We start from the raw sequence: 17,057 nt of genomic DNA on the forward strand, positions 1-17,057 counted from the left end.
GGGTTACTCCCTGAAATGGCTACATCATCACTTACCATGCTAAAACTCGAATCATTTGAGGAGGAAAATACTAACTTACTACTCTATTTTTTTTCTTAAAACGTTAAATCGATTAACAGAGCAGATTCTACAACACTACATAGAGGAATAAAAAATTACTAATTGTTTCCTTTTTTTTTAGAAAAGTGAAGAGAAAATTGTAAGAGAAAACTTCATTCGCATTTCGATTTGAATTCTCAGGCCAGATGGGGTGAAAACTTCATAATAGCAAAATAATTACCAACTCAAAACAATACAAAAATAATAATAAAATAACTAAATAATTAATAATAATAACAATAATAATAATAACATTAATATGATACAGGAAAGGACAAAATAGCAGAAGACGTGAAGGCGTAAGCTCTGCAGCCGCTTTACTCGTAGCTTTGGCTCGGTGGACTTTTGGCGTCACTTACGTCAGCCAAGAGGCTGCTGTACCCTGAGAATTGCTCCACGTCCACACCCGAATCCGTACCGAAGCCGAGTGGTCTGCGTCCACCTTGGAACTGCCCCCCGAACGCCTGCGCAAAGTTTTCAATCTGGTATGAGCCCTTGGTCGGGATCACAGGGAAGCCAGTGGCGTCGTTTTTCGAAACCTGGCCATTTTTCTGGACGCTGAGGTCAGTGGGTGGCGCTAGGATCTGGTAGGTGTTGGAGTTAGGGGTGTGGGGGGGAGCGGGAGGGGAGGTGGTGTGTGGCTTCCCTAGCTGTTCTGTGAGCTCCTGCGATGGCGTGAGCTGTTGATGGGGATGCTGGGATTGGGATTGCGAGTGCACCGTGTGATCCAGGCCGCTTGGAAGATGATGGAAGCCCTGCAAAGGCGAAGAGCTTCCTAGCAGGCCGAAGTGGGACTTCGGGGCCGGATTAAGAGTCGTGGAGGAGGACGAAGGTGGCATACCGAAGGAAAACTCCATAGGGGAGGTGGTGTAGGTAGGGAAGGACACTACGGCACTTGAGGAGGAAGAGGACGAGGAAGGTGTCGGGCCGAGGACGAAGCCACCGTTGTGACTCGTTCGCTCCAGAGCCTGCAGAAGGAAGCGCGAGTATTCCTGCATTATGGATGTTCTTTCCCCACCACCTGGGTTGGCATCAGGACCCAGAGAGTCCGCTCCCTCTGCCACCCCTGGCTCCAGGTCCACGTGGGATAAATCGAAATTCATGTCGGACTTGTAGCCGTAGTGTTCCAGCAGGCTGTGCAGCACATCGTCCGGGATGGTCAACTTGTCCGGCTTGATGTCACCCAAAGCCGATGAGTCGAGGAGTCCTAAAGAAGTGTCGCCATCCATCACCCCGGAAACGGCACACTGAACGACTACGGGCTGGGGCTGCATGTGGCCGACACCCACGTCATAACCGGGCGCTCCAGTGGATGCAGCTCCGTTATTGGCCGTGTGCAGGTAGCGCCGCTTCTTTAAAAACTGCATGGCATCGTCGTAGTTGCTACTGTTCTGTTCTGCCTTGGTGCTCTGCATGAGACTCATATCGTCCAAAGCAGCATTACCGGTCAGCACCACGCTGTCGGGCTTGGACTCACCGTTCTTCTCCAAGCCCTTCCTGTGACCCTTCTTAAAAGCCATTTTAGGCGCTTGGCCAGGTTCGGCGTGCATGCTGGGCCCGGGCTGGACCTCCGAGGATGAAGATAAAGAGAGTCCATGGTTGTCCACAGTGCTAAAGTCGTGCAGGCCGTAACCCTCCGTTTCCTGACTGTGCGAGGGCGCTGGAGCCTTCCTGCGCCTGCCGCCCACGCCACCCGTTTTAGACTTGCCCCGCTTGCGCCCGGGGGTGCCCACGTTTCCCTGAGTGATTGAGTAGCTGCCGTGCCCACCTTCTTCCTCACTGCCAAACTCGAGCTCCTCACCGTCCAAACCTTTCCTTGCAGTGTCTCCGCACGTCCGCTTGTGCTTCAACAGCCGGTCTGTCCGGGAGAAATTCTGTAAAGGAGGCACAAACTCACTTACTGGGTGGTTTAAGAATTCAAGGTAAAAATTTGAATCAAAATCTTCACCTCAGGTGAAAGCAGTCTGATTTATCAGAATTTTACTATCCAACTTTAAATAATTAAACAAATTTAATTTCATGTGTACTCTATGATGGGAATCCAGTTATAAAGTTAAAATATCTGAGTGTCTGTAGTTTGTTTGTAACACTGTTGGGCCTAGAAAATGAAGTGCTAGTTTGGGCCGGCTGCGTGCGAGCTTTACCTGTTGGCAGGTGTCACACTTGTATGGCTTTTCTCCACTGTGTGTTCGTTTGTGTCTCTCCATGTGGTATTTCTGAATGAAGCGCATGTTGCACTGATCACAGCTGAACGGTTTCTCTCCTGAAAAATAAACGCAAGCAGATTAAAATAAATAAATAAATAAATAAGAGCAAGCAGGATGAAAAGTCGATAAAGAGTGTAGATCTTACTCACCACTGTGGATTTTCTCATGTCTCTGGAGGAGGTATTTCTGAATAAAGCTCATGTTACACTGACTACACCGGAATGGCCTCTCACCTGGAGTAAACACAACACATTACTCATTAAGCCTTACTCACCACCTGTATTAAAATCACAGACAATATTAGTTTATTTAGATGTTTTACGCCGTGTTTACACAGTGGTTATATTCAAGGTAGGAGAGGTAGGTAATTCTCATATTTCAGTTTATAGTCCTTGTCAAGTGTTGTTCCTTAGATGTGCTCTTTAAGACCAATTTTTTCCAAAAACTTGAGGGTTGTTTTCATTTCGGTTCGATTACAGTTTTTTTTCCACAGACAATACAAATACATTTACTGTTTATAGTGTGGGGAAACGTATACAGACAAGCCAAAGCTTCTAGAGTACAGGCTGAGTATGCTGTCAAACATCTCTGACCTATTAAAACCAGGCTCAATTAGACATCTAAAGGAGTCGTGTTTGTTTATTTGGATTTTAACGTCATGTTTCACACTCTTAGGCTACATCAACGACAGAAACGGTAGTTACTCGTTACACAAGATTCATCAGTTCACAAGGTTATATCAAACACAGTCATGGACAATTTTGTATTCCCAATTAACCTCACTTAACCCGGAGTAAACCCACGCAGACACGGGGAGAACATGCAAACTCCACACAGAGAGGACCCGGACCGCCCCACCTGGGGATCGAACCCAGGACCTTCTTGCTGTGAGGCGACAGTGCTACCCACCGAGCCACCAAGCTGCCCGTTTATAGTGTGTGAAACAGATGCAGACGAGCCAAAGCTTTCAAAGCACTGGCTAAGTATGTTGTCAAAACATCTCTGACAAGACTATTGGAACTAGGATCCATAAGACATCTAAACGAGTCCTGTGGTATCTGGGACCAGGACATTACCAGTACATCTTTTAACATCTGTATGTTTTGATCGTCCTACCGGGCATCCTGGTGCCATCTCACACCACGCACATGATCATAGACAACAGAAGGATCCTTCCTTGATTTAAATCTTCTTCTTTAGCTCAAATGTCCAGTTCTGATGTTTAAACTTTGACTGGACTGCAACTAAGCAGCCTGAACAGAAGGGTTTGATGCACCGTGTGTTGTGATACGTTCACCTCATTATCAGTGTTTCAGTGATCTGGAGTTTGAGTCAAATCTATGTATATACAGTCTGTCTGCAAAGTCTGGTAAACTACACTGACCTGTGTGGATGAGAACGTGTCGGCGGAGATGGTAGGAGCTTCGGAAAGCAGCGCTGCAGTGCTCACAGATGTGTGGTTTGGAGCTGGGAGATGCCGTTTCTCCATCTGGATCCAGCATCATAGACTACAGGTACAAAATAAACGTAGTCAGCACACACAGCACTCAAACAATATTAATGCAAACCTAAAACCATGATTGCTTATTAAAATAAATTACTGCCTTCAACAAACATGAGTAAAATTGAAGTATCTGCCTTATTTATACTGTATTCTCGGTCATTATTAACATTTGGGGGAAAATAGGAGGAAAAGCCCCTTAGACACTTATGGTTTGCACTCTCATAACCAGAGCAACTTCAAATGAAACAACCAAACATGCAAAAGTCTGGATGCATGTTAAAACTGGCGCACTACTAATTAAAACCACAGTAATTTATACACTCTTTAAAACGCTGGTAAACAGTAAAAGCATCTTAGAAAGCACAGCATGTCAAACCAAACCACAATAATATTGATTCATGTTACACGAGTTACCAGTGTTGGTGGTTTATAAGAGTAAACTAACAATTCAGATCATCCTCTTTTAACAAAAGCTTTATTCTTATTATATACTTAAAAGACTGACATTTTTATTAATATTGTTTATATTATTAAAGAGCAGGAATAGAACCTTAGATTCTCCTCGTTTCCGTCGCATCTTGCCTTCCTGTCCTTCACCATTTGACCTTCGGCCTTTCTTTTCTGAGGAGTCCTTTCCCAGCCTCCCTGACAGCTGGGGCACAACAAAAGAGAAGAGCAGAGAAAAAGAGAGAGCATAAAAAGATTAGCATACATCATTAAAAAAACCATGTCTGTGAGCACCCTGTCTGAAAACACAACACTGGGCCAATCAGTGAAATATATGAAACAACAACACGCCACGTAACCAGTCAAAACACGAAATTCTGACACTTTAAAACTGCTCATGATTGGAGCTATGATGAGGAGCTGGTTTGGGCATCAGTAGAGCTATAATTATGTAGCCTTGTGTGTGTGTGTGTGTGTGTGCGTGCGTGCGTGCGTGCGTGCGTGCGTGCGTGCGTGCGTGTGTGGCAGAAGGCATGGTAATAAAAAATTATTTACACCCCGCAAAATCTTTCCCCTGAGAGCAAATGTGCTTCCTCAGCCTCTGTCATTTATGTAAAAGACCGTTCGGATTAATAAGCAGCTGAGTGCAAACGAGTGACGACGACTTTCATCCCAGTTCACAGCTGCTTCAAACAAAGAGCTGCACCTCACAAAGCTGATCCTCTCAGTCTGCTCTTTAAATACTGAGCCAAAACAAATAGAAAGAGAGCGAAAGAGTGTAGAAGGAAAAGAGAGCCGTATTAAAGAAAATGAACCAAGAAAAAAATTTATAAAACGGTTAAAAATTGAAGGTAAAAAGAGAAGAATAGAGCAACAGGAAAGAAAAAAACATTGCGATAGAAAATCAAACACAACAGAACTATAAATTATAAAATGCAAAACACAATAGGAAAATCAATTAACAAAAAATTAACAAATGAGCTAGAAAATATACACGAGAGTGAAAGGCAAGAGTAAGAACAAAAGAAAAATGGCAAAGGAAAATAATGAAGAACTCATTTAAAAAGCCATTAAAAAGGAAGCAAGAGCCCAAGAGAAGAAGAAAACAAATGAGGACAAAATTAAAAAGGGAGCAAGACAAAAAAAAAGCTAACAGTTAAATGTTGTAAGAGCAAGAGGGAACAAGAAACCGAGGACAAAAGAGCAAAATAACTGAAATAATAAAATAAACATGCAGAAAAACATTGAGAGAAAAGAAAAGATGTAATGAAAGAAGAAGAGCCAGGAAGTAAGAATAAACTAAGATAAAACAGAAGACATTTCAGTAAATTTGAGTACATTTCAGACAAACAGTACATTTGGCACGTATTCTGAATTAAATTAGACAGTTAGCCGAAACAAACCCACATTTATTCATTTCCTCTAAGAAAGAAAAATAACCACATCTCCACACATGCTAAAAGCTAAAAAAAAAAAAAAAAAAAAAGAATATAAAAAGAGAGATCGTATCTTGACAGAGTTGCCAAGATGTGACAAATTATTTGACGTTTCTCAGCTGAGTGTGAATTTAAACGGCCGATTTTTTTTTTTTTTTTTTTGCAAATGTGAACAATTAGTCAGCTGCCGACGCCTGCAGTGAAAAGACACAGATGCTGAGAGACTCGCGGCCTCAGACTAATTTACCCCTCAGCTGTCTGTGCAGCAGCAAAGCTCATTTATATATAATTATTTATATATATATATATATATATATATATATATATATACAGTATATATATATATATATATATATATATATATATATATATATACACACACACACGCGCACACACACACACATATATATATATATATGTGCGTGTGTGTGTGTGTATATATATATATATATATATATATATATATATATATATATAAAATCAGGCATAACATTATGACCACTGACAGGTGAAGTGAATAACTGAAGCAGGAAAAATGATCAAGCGTGAGGATCTGAGCGAGTTTGACAAGGGCCAAATTGTGATGACTGGGTCAGAGCATCTCCAAAACTGCAGCTCTTGTGGGGTGTTCCCAGTCTGCAGTGGTCAGTATCTATCAAAAGTGGTCCAAGAAAGGAACAGTGGTAAACCGGCGACAGGGTCATGGGTGGCCAAGGCTCATTGATGCACGTGGGGAGTGAAGGCTGGCCAGTGTGGTCCGATCCAACAGACGAGCTACTGAAGCTCAGATTGCTGAAGACGTTAATGCTGGTTCTGATAGAAAGGTGTCAGAAAGGAAGCACAATACAGTATTAAGAAGGTGGTCATAATGTTATGCCTAATCGGTGTGTGTGTGTGTGTGTGTGTATATGTATATATATATACAGAGAGAGATAGATAAATATAGATGTGTGTTTCTGCCTAATTTGTGCTCTCATGAGCATACTTGACAGCTTTATGCTCTGAAGGTGTGTGTGTGTGTGTGTGTGTGTGTGTGTGTGTGTGTGTGTGTGTGTGTGTGTGTGTGTGTGTGTGTGTGTGTCTTAACATATCCTTACTGTCCTTGCCAAACCTCCCTCATTCATGTTAATGGAAGGGTGATGACATCACTGTTCACACAGAAGAGATTTATTATCAGCCCTGAATCCTCTGCAGATTTATAGCTAATCTGAGACTCAGCTTTGCTTCTTCTATATGAGAGCTGAAGCACCGATATACCAGAACAGGACAAAAATAATTATATACCAAATATACATCAATCAGGCATAAGATTATGACCTAATATCCTAATATTGTGTTAGTCCTTTTTTTTGCTGCCAAAACAGCCCAGCAACTGTGATGCTCTGTACATTCTGACACATTTCTATCAGAACCAGCATGAACTTCTCCAGCAATCTGAGCTACAGTAGATCGTCTGTTGGATCGGACCACACGGGCCAGCCTTCACTCCCCACGTGCATCAATGAGTCTTGGCCGCCCATGACCCTGTCGCCAGTTTACCACTGTTCCTTTCTTGTAGCACTTTTGATAGACTGGAAACACCCCACAAGAGCTGCAATTTTGGAGATGCTCTGACCCAGTCGTCTAGCCATCACAATCTGGCCCTTGACAAATCCATTTTTCCTGCTTCTAACATCAACGTTGAGGATAAAATGTTCAATTGCTGCCTAATATATCCCCCCCCCCACTAACAGGTGCCGTGATGAAGAGATAATCAGTGTTATTCACTTCACCTGTCAGTGGTCATAATGTTGTGCCTAGTTGGTGTATGCACTAGGTCTTAAGTAAAACCTTTGTCAGTTTTTATAGATCTGTGTGTGTGTGTGTGTGTACAGAAATACAGTTACGACAGAAAATATTTAACCCTTAAAGAAAATAAGGGATTTTAAACCCACATAGACACGGGGAGAACATGCAAACTCCACACAGAAAGGACCCGGACAACTCCACCTGAGAATCAAACCCAGGACCTTCTTGTTGTGAGGCGACAGTGCTACCCACCAAGCCACCTCCGCCCTGATAAAAGCTAGATGTGGCCGCAAAACTTCAGATCACACACACACACACACACACACACACACACACACACACACACACACACACACACACACACACACACACACACACACACACACACACTTCCAGTTCATTCCAGATTTCCGGCTTAGGGTACGTATAAAGCGCTACAGAACCTCATCCAATAAAAGACAGAGAACCACAGTTGGCACTTTATGATGCGCGGTGCTTTGTGGTCTCACACATCAACACATGAACACACCACACACACACACTTACGTTTCCCATGCTGAGGTCATGCACCAGCAAGCTCTGATGGTTGCTCAACGTCATATCCAGCAGCTCAGTACCAGCCTGTCCTGCATCACCTGAGTACAAGGGCAACCTGTAGTCTAGTTCAGACACCTTCTCCTGTTTAATGCCCATAGCGGGCAAGTAGTTGACCGCACCGTGCATCATGCCCACGCCGTCGGGCAGCCCTCCCCCTCCTCCTGTGTCTGCGCTGCAGTCGGGCGAGTGCCGCTCCTTCTTCAGGATGAGCTCGTGCGGCTGCAGTTCGGCCATGACGCTCTGGCCTGCCAGGCGGGTGAAGCTGGTGACAGGCGGCAGGTGGCTGAACATTAACATGCCCGGGCCGAAGCCGGCGTCCATGCCCCCACCTGGGCGTAGGAACTCGCCGCCCAACTTGTCCTGGATTAGGCTCATGGTGAAGACCGAGTGACGCCAGATAATGGAGTTTAACACACGTCCACCACGGTCATCCTGAAATACAGACAGAAAAAATACAATTTATTTAGGTACTAGATCCTACAACTACAAAGGGTGGCTATGATTTTGCTAAGCAGTTGGTTGCTAGATTGTTGCTGTGGTATTTCAGGTGGTTGTTAGATTGTTGCTGTGGTATTTCAGGTGGTTGTTAGATTGTTGCTGTGGTATTTCAGGTGGTTGTTAGATTGTTGCTGTGGTATTTCAGGTGGTTGCTAGATTTTTGCTGTGGTATTTCGGGTGTTTGCTAGATTTATGCTGTGGTATTTCGGGTGTTTGCTAGTGTGTTGTTAAGCAGTTGTTACAGTTTTTCAGGTGGTTGCTGGGCTGTTCTTGGGGCATGAAAGGATGCTTGTTTGGTATTAATTGGCTGCTTTAATATTTCATGTGGTTGATAACGTTATGGTAATCTAGGTGGTTGCTGGGATGTTTCTAAGGCATTACAGGACGCTTGTTTGGTGCCAAATGGCTGCTTTAATATTTCAGGTGGTTCATAAGCCGTTGTTATGGTATTCTAGGTGGTTGCTAGGTTGTTGCTTAATAATTGCTATGGTATCCCAGGCCCTTCTTTCACCAACAAATCCCCCCCCCCCCCCTTTTTCTCCCCTTTAGCGCATCCAATTGTTCAATTTGCATCGTGCTTCCTCTCTGTCTATGCCGAACCCTGCCCTGACCGAGGAGATCAAAGCTAACCCATATCCCCTCCGAAACATGAGCAGCAGCCAGATGCATTTTTGCCACCCACACATTGATGTGTGGCGCCACCTAGCGCGAGAGACACACCCTAAGGGCACTCTTCCTCATCTCTTGTGCAGGCGCCTCTAATCAGCCGGCAGAGGTCGTAATCGCATTGAGACAGAGAGAGACCCACATCCGGTTCTTTGCCCCAACTGAGCAACCGGCCAATCGTTGCCCATACAGCCACTCAGCTTCGAACCGGTGAAGCAGAGCTGGATTCGATACCACGTACTCAGAATCCAGCCCTGGTTGCAGCGTGTCTTTTTACCGCTGCGCCACCTGAGCGGCTATTTCACCAACAATTTTGACCGTGCATAAAAATATGGCAACAGAAAATGTATGTATAATAAAAAAACAGTGAAATATTTATACATCTATATTAATTTTTCTTAGTAAAAGCCTTATTCTGGTTAGAGTTCCAGTGGGTCAAAGAAAAGCACAGTATTAAACTCTTCAGAGTAACTACAGTAGAGGAACAAACCCAGGACCTTAGGACCCATGCTGCTGTGTGACATTCAGTCCACCAGCCACACCGCTGTGCTGTTACCAATGCTTTATTTAGATTATTAAAATAACAAACATACAGGAAGATTAAATTGGGGGCAAGTACGGGATGTCCTTTAACAGCACAGAGTGTGACGGAGGCATTTTGCTCCTCAGGGATTCCAGAAGTGAGCTGAGTGATTCAGCCATTAAGTGCTTAGCAGTATTAATCACACCGGCTAATGGGTCAGCCAGAAAACACTGAGCCTGCCAACACACTCATAAGCACACACACTTATGCTAGCCACTCCATCTACCTTAAACACTACACTGTATGAACTGTACACAAAGCATTTCTGTACACATGAAACAGCAGCATCCATTACGAAAACATGCCGGAGTGAATGTCAACTCAGTGAGCTACAGACTGTCTGGACAGGTTTGGAACTAAGTAAGCAAACAAAAGCTTTCAACTAGTCTTTAAGTAAATAGCATGTAAATATACGCAGTACAAACTGTTTACACATGCATGATCTCTGTGCAAATAACATTTCGAGGCAAAAAGATTAAAGGCACTGAATTTACACAACTTTCTACAGTTCGTTTCTGGATGAACCTGATTGTTCCAGGCTAGCCGTACTGCACAATTGGTGAGGAATATGGATGCCAGGTTACTGAGTTTCTCCACTCACACACACACACATAGAATAGAATCCAAAAAATTGAGGGTTAAGAGCCTTGCTTCGGGTCCCAACAGAGACAACTAGATGGTGATGGGGCTTGAACCAGGACCTTCTGATCACTAGTCCAGCACCAAGTTAAGAAATGTGCCAGCAACCAAAGATGGCACAAGACGACAACACAACGGATGGATTTAACCCAGCCTGTGTAGATGATGAATGATAGCGATGGTCACGTCTTTTAGACCATCTGGAGGCTCCTTAAAGTGGATTTACACTCAGTGCATTGTCTCTGGTGCTAAGGTGCCCCACACGAAGCATGTTCATGCATATTCTAAATGTAATGCACGACTGCTGAGCCTCTACAGGCATTTATATGATCCCTCAATAAGAATGGAGAAAATAATGGCTTAAAGTGCAACAACCAAAGCAATAGTATAAACACATAAAGGCTGATATCAGGTTCAAGCCACAAGTACCCAAGTAAATGAATATAGCCTTTTAAATACGAGAAGCACTTTAGCGTTTACGCCCTAATAAAAAAACACAAATTCTTAAAGACCATTAAGCAATATTTGAAAGAAGTTTAAACTTCAAGATTCAGGTTTATTTTATTTAATGTTTAATGCCATGTTTTGCTTCTACTGGATGCATCCATGAAAGGATAAGGTAATGTTTTAGGTCACTGACTTGTACATGTGTGTTTACAGTTTTATGTCTTCAAGGAAACTATTTTCTTTTCTGTCCTGTTCAGGCTGAATAAATCTTTGATTGTTCCAGGTATGGATGCTCGTCCACTTTCTCTTTGGTACTTTGGGAGTTCGATCAGAATGTTTTTCATGGTTGTAAGTATTCTGCAAGCTTCAGGACCTGTTAAACATTTAACTAACAAATCGGATTGTTTTGCTACAGTGCAGTTGTCCATGTTATTGAAAGAAAAACTACAGTGTGTTACAAATAAATAATTGTTTAATGACGACTGTGAGCAATAAGCTAGCTGATGTTAAAGCTTAATTTTCATTCTTAACAGCAAACTTTATTCAAACGTCATTCAAATACTATTTACCGATGTGAACAATTGAAAAGCAAATGCTTTTAGACTCTCCGTTCTGACTCTCTATGCCTAGAACTTTAAATTATGCAGTTATAAACTATACTGAAAAACAGCAAATTCTTAACCAATGTAAATTAAATATCACTTTTAAAATCTGTGGCTAAAAGAATGATGTGTGGCATAAACATACTGGCCAGCGTTCTTTCGTAGCTACTATATTTGCAGCTTCATGAATGAGTGGGTGCTGTCAACACAAACACAGATGTTCAAAGCACTTCAGTCTGAGAGGCTGTTAAAACCAACACTGTACAACAGGGCTGACAATAAGAGCCGTACGCATCGCTTATAATCAGCCAAATCCCTGGAAACAGGGGTGAAAAGAGTGTGAGAATATTTCCTATGAGGAAGCTGAACGCATGCGTGAAATGAATGGTGGTTAATGGGTTCAGGATTGAGCTTTTCAACACTGCGTTAATTATTCACACTGCCGCACACAGTCCACTGCTCTTTGTTAACAACGGCTGGACACGGTACTCTCAGCTATGCAAATGGACTGAACCTGTCTGGCAACTGCAACCTGAACTCTGACTGGGACGTGCGTCTTAAAATCAAACCCCATCTTAAAGACATAACACACACACTAACACACTAAACCTGGCTGTGGTTGCTCAGCAGTTAAGGTACTTAGACTAGAAATCAAAAGGTCAGTGTTTTAAGCCCCACCACTTCCAGGTCAGCATTGCTGGGCCCTTGAGGAAGACTTTTAATCCCCAATTGCTTGCACTGTGTATAGTCACAATTGTAAGTTGCTTTGGATAAGTATAACTGAACTATTGTTACTCTGAGCGATAAGATCTCACAATGTTTATTTTTCGGGTCACTGGAATCAACTATTGAATAATTTCATAATTGATTAATGACAATTATTTATTATTTATTCATCAATTAGTCGATTTACATTGTTATCGATATACTAAATTCCACAAAAATGGAAATCTTAATAGAATGCACAGTGCCATATTCTTGATTAAATCTCATGTAACAAATATAACTACAATAGAAATACAATTCAAGTACTGGACACTAAATAAGTAAAAGAACGGTCCACCCAAACATTTAAGGTCTATGCAGAAAAGACATTCGAACAATAAACTTTAACATTGTCCACATTAAGCCCATAATAAAGTATACCTCCAAAGAACCCACCAATCTAGCCATGGCGTGTATATTAATAATAAAGCAAGGGACAATCGATTAACAAAGAATCCACTCATAACAGCTCACAGTTGAGTAAATTAAGAACAGAGCTGCAGATCTGTCACACACATGAGCAACACCACAAGGAAATCCAATGCTGTGTTATAATCTGAGTCAGCTTTGTGTGCAGCTGACTACAAATGCTCCAGACACGATGGAGACATGATGGAATTGTGTGTGTGTGTACATATCTGTACATCTATAGTTTTGCTGATTTTCTAGGTGGCCCTCTGTACAATTTACTTAGGTTGACCTGGCAGTTGTTTACTTAATATATTATTATAAAACGTGGCATGTGTAAGTGATGTTGAATGCTAAAATATAAAACATTAATTTCAACAAATAAGTAGCATTTAAATTATATATTTGTTTGTCCACATGGGGTGTTATTTTCACAAAGAAAGTTCACACACAAATAAATAAATAAATATATGTACATATGTGTGTGTGTGTGTGTGTGTTCTATTGTATGTTCATAAATATATGGATACATACAGGATTGTATGAACATCCCATCACATTCAAAAAACATCCAAGAACATTCGCAATAACAGTTAAAAGTGAAAAACAGGAGGTATTGGAGGCTTAAAGTAAATTCAAACCATAAAGGATAAACACAATTATGAAGTAACGCGGTGTTGGTTATTAAAAGCTCCGCCATGCGTCTCTGTGCGGGAACAATTGATGCTGTGTCTGTGCTAGGTGGCTAATGCTAGCGGAGCGTCAGTACAACTGATGCTGGGTTCGTGCTAAGTGGCTAATGCTAGCGGAGCGTCAGTACAACTGATGCTGGGTGCGTGCTAAGTGGCTAATGCTAGCGGAGCGTCAATACAACTGATGCTGGGTGCGTGCTAAGTGGCTAATGCTAGCGGAGCGTTAGTGCAGCGGTGCCTTTGTTGTCTGACTGAGCGAGTCCTCTCCCTGCTCTCCCGCTTACTGACCTTCAGCAGGCCCGCGTTGTTCCGCCGCTCCCCCGCTCTGTCTTTTCTTCTCCGTACTCGTTCCCCACAGCTCGGCTCGGTCCCGTCTTTCACTCCTCAGCGCTTAAACATTGTTCTCCCGCGCCCCCTGCGCTCCTCCATGTTCACTCTGCGCGGGGCACTGTGGGTAACAAACGAAGACGGGTCCCGCGAGGAGCCAGCCCGCGTGTGAGACGGGATGGAGGAGGGGGGAGGATGGGGGGAGGATGGGGTGATAGGGAGGGGGAGGTTTACGTTCCCATCCTTACTCACCAATCAAGGGCAATTATAATCTGCCCCGTGTAAATACATATAAAAATAAAGGGTAACAGAATAGAACAGAATCGAACTTAAATAATAGAATGTACAAACATACCACAAAATTAGGAGTACTACTCACATCCAGCGCGCACTTCAACCAGTTAAGATCACCAAAACACCAGAATACTGCACATTACTGAGCTTGGGGTTGTACTGGACATACCGTGTCTGTCTGTCTGTCTACCAACCTGTCTATCTATCTGTCTGTCTACCAACCTGTCTGTCTATCTATCTGTCTGTCTGTCTGTCTGTCTATCTATCTATCTATCTATCTATCTATCTATCTATCTATCTATCTATCTATCTATCTATCTATCTGTCTGTCTGCCAACCTGTCTGTCTACCAACCTGTCTATCTATCTGTCTGTCTACCAACCTATCTATCTATCTATCTATCTATCTATCTATCTATCTATCTATCTATCTGTCTGTCTGTCTGTCTGTCTACCAACCTGTCTATCTATCTATCTGTCTGTCCTCCTGTCTATATAACTGTCTGTCTATCTATCTATCTATCTATCTATCTATCTATCTATCTATCTATCTGTCTGTCTGTCTGTCTGTCTGTCTGTCTGTCTGTCTGTCTGTCTGTATTTCAGTCTGTATGTCTGTCTGTCTGTCTGTATTTCAGTCTGTATGTCTGTCTGTCTATCTATCTACCTGGCTGTCTGTCTGTCTACCTGTATGTCTGTCTGTCTATCTATTCATCCATCCATCTATCTGTCTGTCCATCCATCCATCCATCAATCCATCTATCTACCTACTTACCTGTCTGTCTGTCTATTTGTCCAGATCATCTATCTATATGATGTACACGCATAGCTGTAATGATTAATTGTATATTGCAACATAGATCCTTCCTGTCATGCCAATAACGCTTGATGAATTTGAACTTGAGTCATTTTGTTTGTTTGATCGGTATTATGTTTGAGTCTGCTTATTGTTCCTTGTTGTTATATTATGGGTTAAACTTAAATCAGAGAGAGAGAGAGAGAGAGAGAGAGAGAGAGCGAGAGAGAGCACTGCTAAAGAATTGGGAGAAATCAAACAGCTGTTTAGTCTCATCAGCACCAGACTGGTGGGGTAACATTATATTTATTTGTTACCAGTCCCCTTTCTTTCCAAGACAACAAACTAGCTGTAGGGAGAACACCCGCTGTTCCAGTGCTTTATTATGTATTAGGATTATCTTCTACTCCGACAATGGTTGCTGAGACAATCGTGAAGAAATCTGTGTGATTATCAGGACCCATGGAGAGTAATCTGTGTGTGCTGATGCATATTAATTTAATAAGAACATGGATAAAAAGACCAGTACTATTATTACTCCATAGTGAGGGTTCATCATCATTGTTTATCTTCCACCTTAGTGCAAAAGATGAATAAATAATTAAATACAGAACTGCACTTTTGCATGAGCGTGGTGGTTAATGGCTGAACTCAGTGGGTACTGAACTAGTAATTGGAAATATTTGGCTGTTTATGAATCTAAAACACTTAATACAAAATCTTTCCAGATCTTTAAGGTGCCAAGTTTACATGTTTTATAGTTTGTTTTACAGCATTTACTACTAGTAAAATTGCGCCCCCTTGTGGATACTACTGTATGAGATCAGTTTATCAAAGAACCGACCCTGCTTGCGTTAAAAATAAAGAATTGTTGTGTTGTGTTGGTGGTGTCTCACAGTGATGAATTTAACTCACTGTGTTCAGTTCTCTAGGATAGTTGAATAGCTTGGCGACACAGAGGCACACACATGGTTCACTCCCACAACTCTCACCAGCTCACCAGACTTGAGACTTGCATCTCATCTTGACTTTACAGAAGAGAATTTAAAGCTGCTTTACAATAATACGTTTTCATACACATGTTTATATTCTGTACTGTTAAATATAAATAAATAGGTCAAAATAGTTTATTCTTACCAAGAGGACACCACACACAAACATCAGAAGCACCATCAACATGACATAGTGCCTAACATAAATTAGCACAACTACCAATCATATAGGTACAGTAATGTAAAATTGTATTTTAACAGAGTATGCCCTAAATATTCATTTGTTTTGAAAAGTTGTAGTTTTTTGTTATAAAAGAAATGTATATTTGTATATGTAAATTGTATATAATGTTTGGTACCTACACAGGCAAAGTAAGGGAGGTGGTTACCAGGGCTACTGCATTTAAGTATAAACTTGGATTTAAAGTATCTATAACCAACTAAAAAGCTCGATTAACAGGCGACTGAGATTTATAATTATTTTATTATTATTATATTATTATTATGTCATGATAATGGAAAATCCTGGTTCCTTATTGGAACACAGGGGCACTTTAGGAGATCACCTATAAATTAATGTGTTTAATGTGAATAGTTGACCTAATGAAATGTAACCATGATTGAGTTTAATCATCAGTCAATAACAAGATTATATTTATAAAAAGTTAATAAAAGTGAAATACAGTATAAGAGGGGGGAATTCACAGCAATAACTGAACGCCACTGTGATGTCTATGATGAACACCAGATGGCGCTGTAACATTAGTTCAAATTTAAGTTGCAGGCAACTGGACTCAAGAGTTTCAAGCGTAAGAAAAATAAATAAATAAATAAATAAATGAGCGAGTAGAGAAAAAGAAAGTTGAGAATGTCAATAATAAACAAATGAAATGAATGCAGAGCTTCACATGAACACATCAGAGAACACAGAGAGCTGCTGTGTTCCAAATACCATCCTATATACTAACAGTATGATAAATCTGGTTTCGACCAATGGCAAGGCTGTATAGGATAGTAAGTACAGATTGAGACACAGCCCTTAAGCTTGCAGGTTAAACTATCGTCCTCTTTACTCTTGGTCTGATACAGCAGGCTTTTTCAAACTTTATTTCAAGCGACCCACATTTTGTGCATGATTTTTACGCGACCCAGGCAAAACAATGCATCTCTATACAATATGTAACATAAAGCCTCCACAAGGGGGCGTTCGTGTGCAAGCTTAATAACAATTAACCTACCTACAGCAAGTTTTAGTTACGTCCCTACTGGGC

General features: G+C 41.7%; 1 protein-coding gene across 1 annotated transcript; it reads right to left on the bottom strand.

Moving 5' to 3' along the window:
* Positions 1-284: 284 nt before the first annotated feature.
* On the bottom strand, positions 285-13,781 carry znf281a (zinc finger protein 281a). The gene is made up of 7 exons (XM_063018994.1): positions 13,667-13,781; positions 8,028-8,510; positions 4,361-4,462; positions 3,691-3,814; positions 2,456-2,539; positions 2,244-2,362; positions 285-1,973 (listed from the first exon to the last, which is right to left on the bottom strand). The coding sequence occupies exons 2-7, from the start codon at positions 8,451-8,453 to the stop codon at positions 417-419; spliced, it is 2,412 nt and encodes an 803-aa protein (XP_062875064.1). The 5' UTR covers positions 8,454-8,510; positions 13,667-13,781; the 3' UTR covers positions 285-416.
* Between the last annotated feature and the right edge of the window lie 3,276 nt (positions 13,782-17,057).

The sequence above is a fragment of the Trichomycterus rosablanca genome, chromosome 22 (assembly GCF_030014385.1).
Source record: "Trichomycterus rosablanca isolate fTriRos1 chromosome 22, fTriRos1.hap1, whole genome shotgun sequence".
NCBI lineage: Eukaryota > Metazoa > Chordata > Actinopteri > Siluriformes > Trichomycteridae > Trichomycterus > Trichomycterus rosablanca.

What these genes read in the sequence shown, in the direction of transcription:
- znf281a (XM_063018994.1), bottom strand. Translation starts at nt 8,453, where the DNA reads ATGAGCCTAATCCAGGACAAGTTGGGCGGCGAGTTCCTACGCCCAGGT. An exon ending in GGAAACGAGGAGAATCTAAG is followed by an intron (nt 3,815 to 4,360) that starts GTTCTATTCCTG and finishes TTGTACCTGTAG; the next exon opens with TCTATGATGCTGGATCCAGA. An exon ending in ACATGAGAAAATCCACAGTG is followed by an intron (nt 2,363 to 2,455) that starts GTGAGTAAGATC and finishes TTTATTTTTCAG; the next exon opens with GAGAGAAACCGTTCAGCTGT.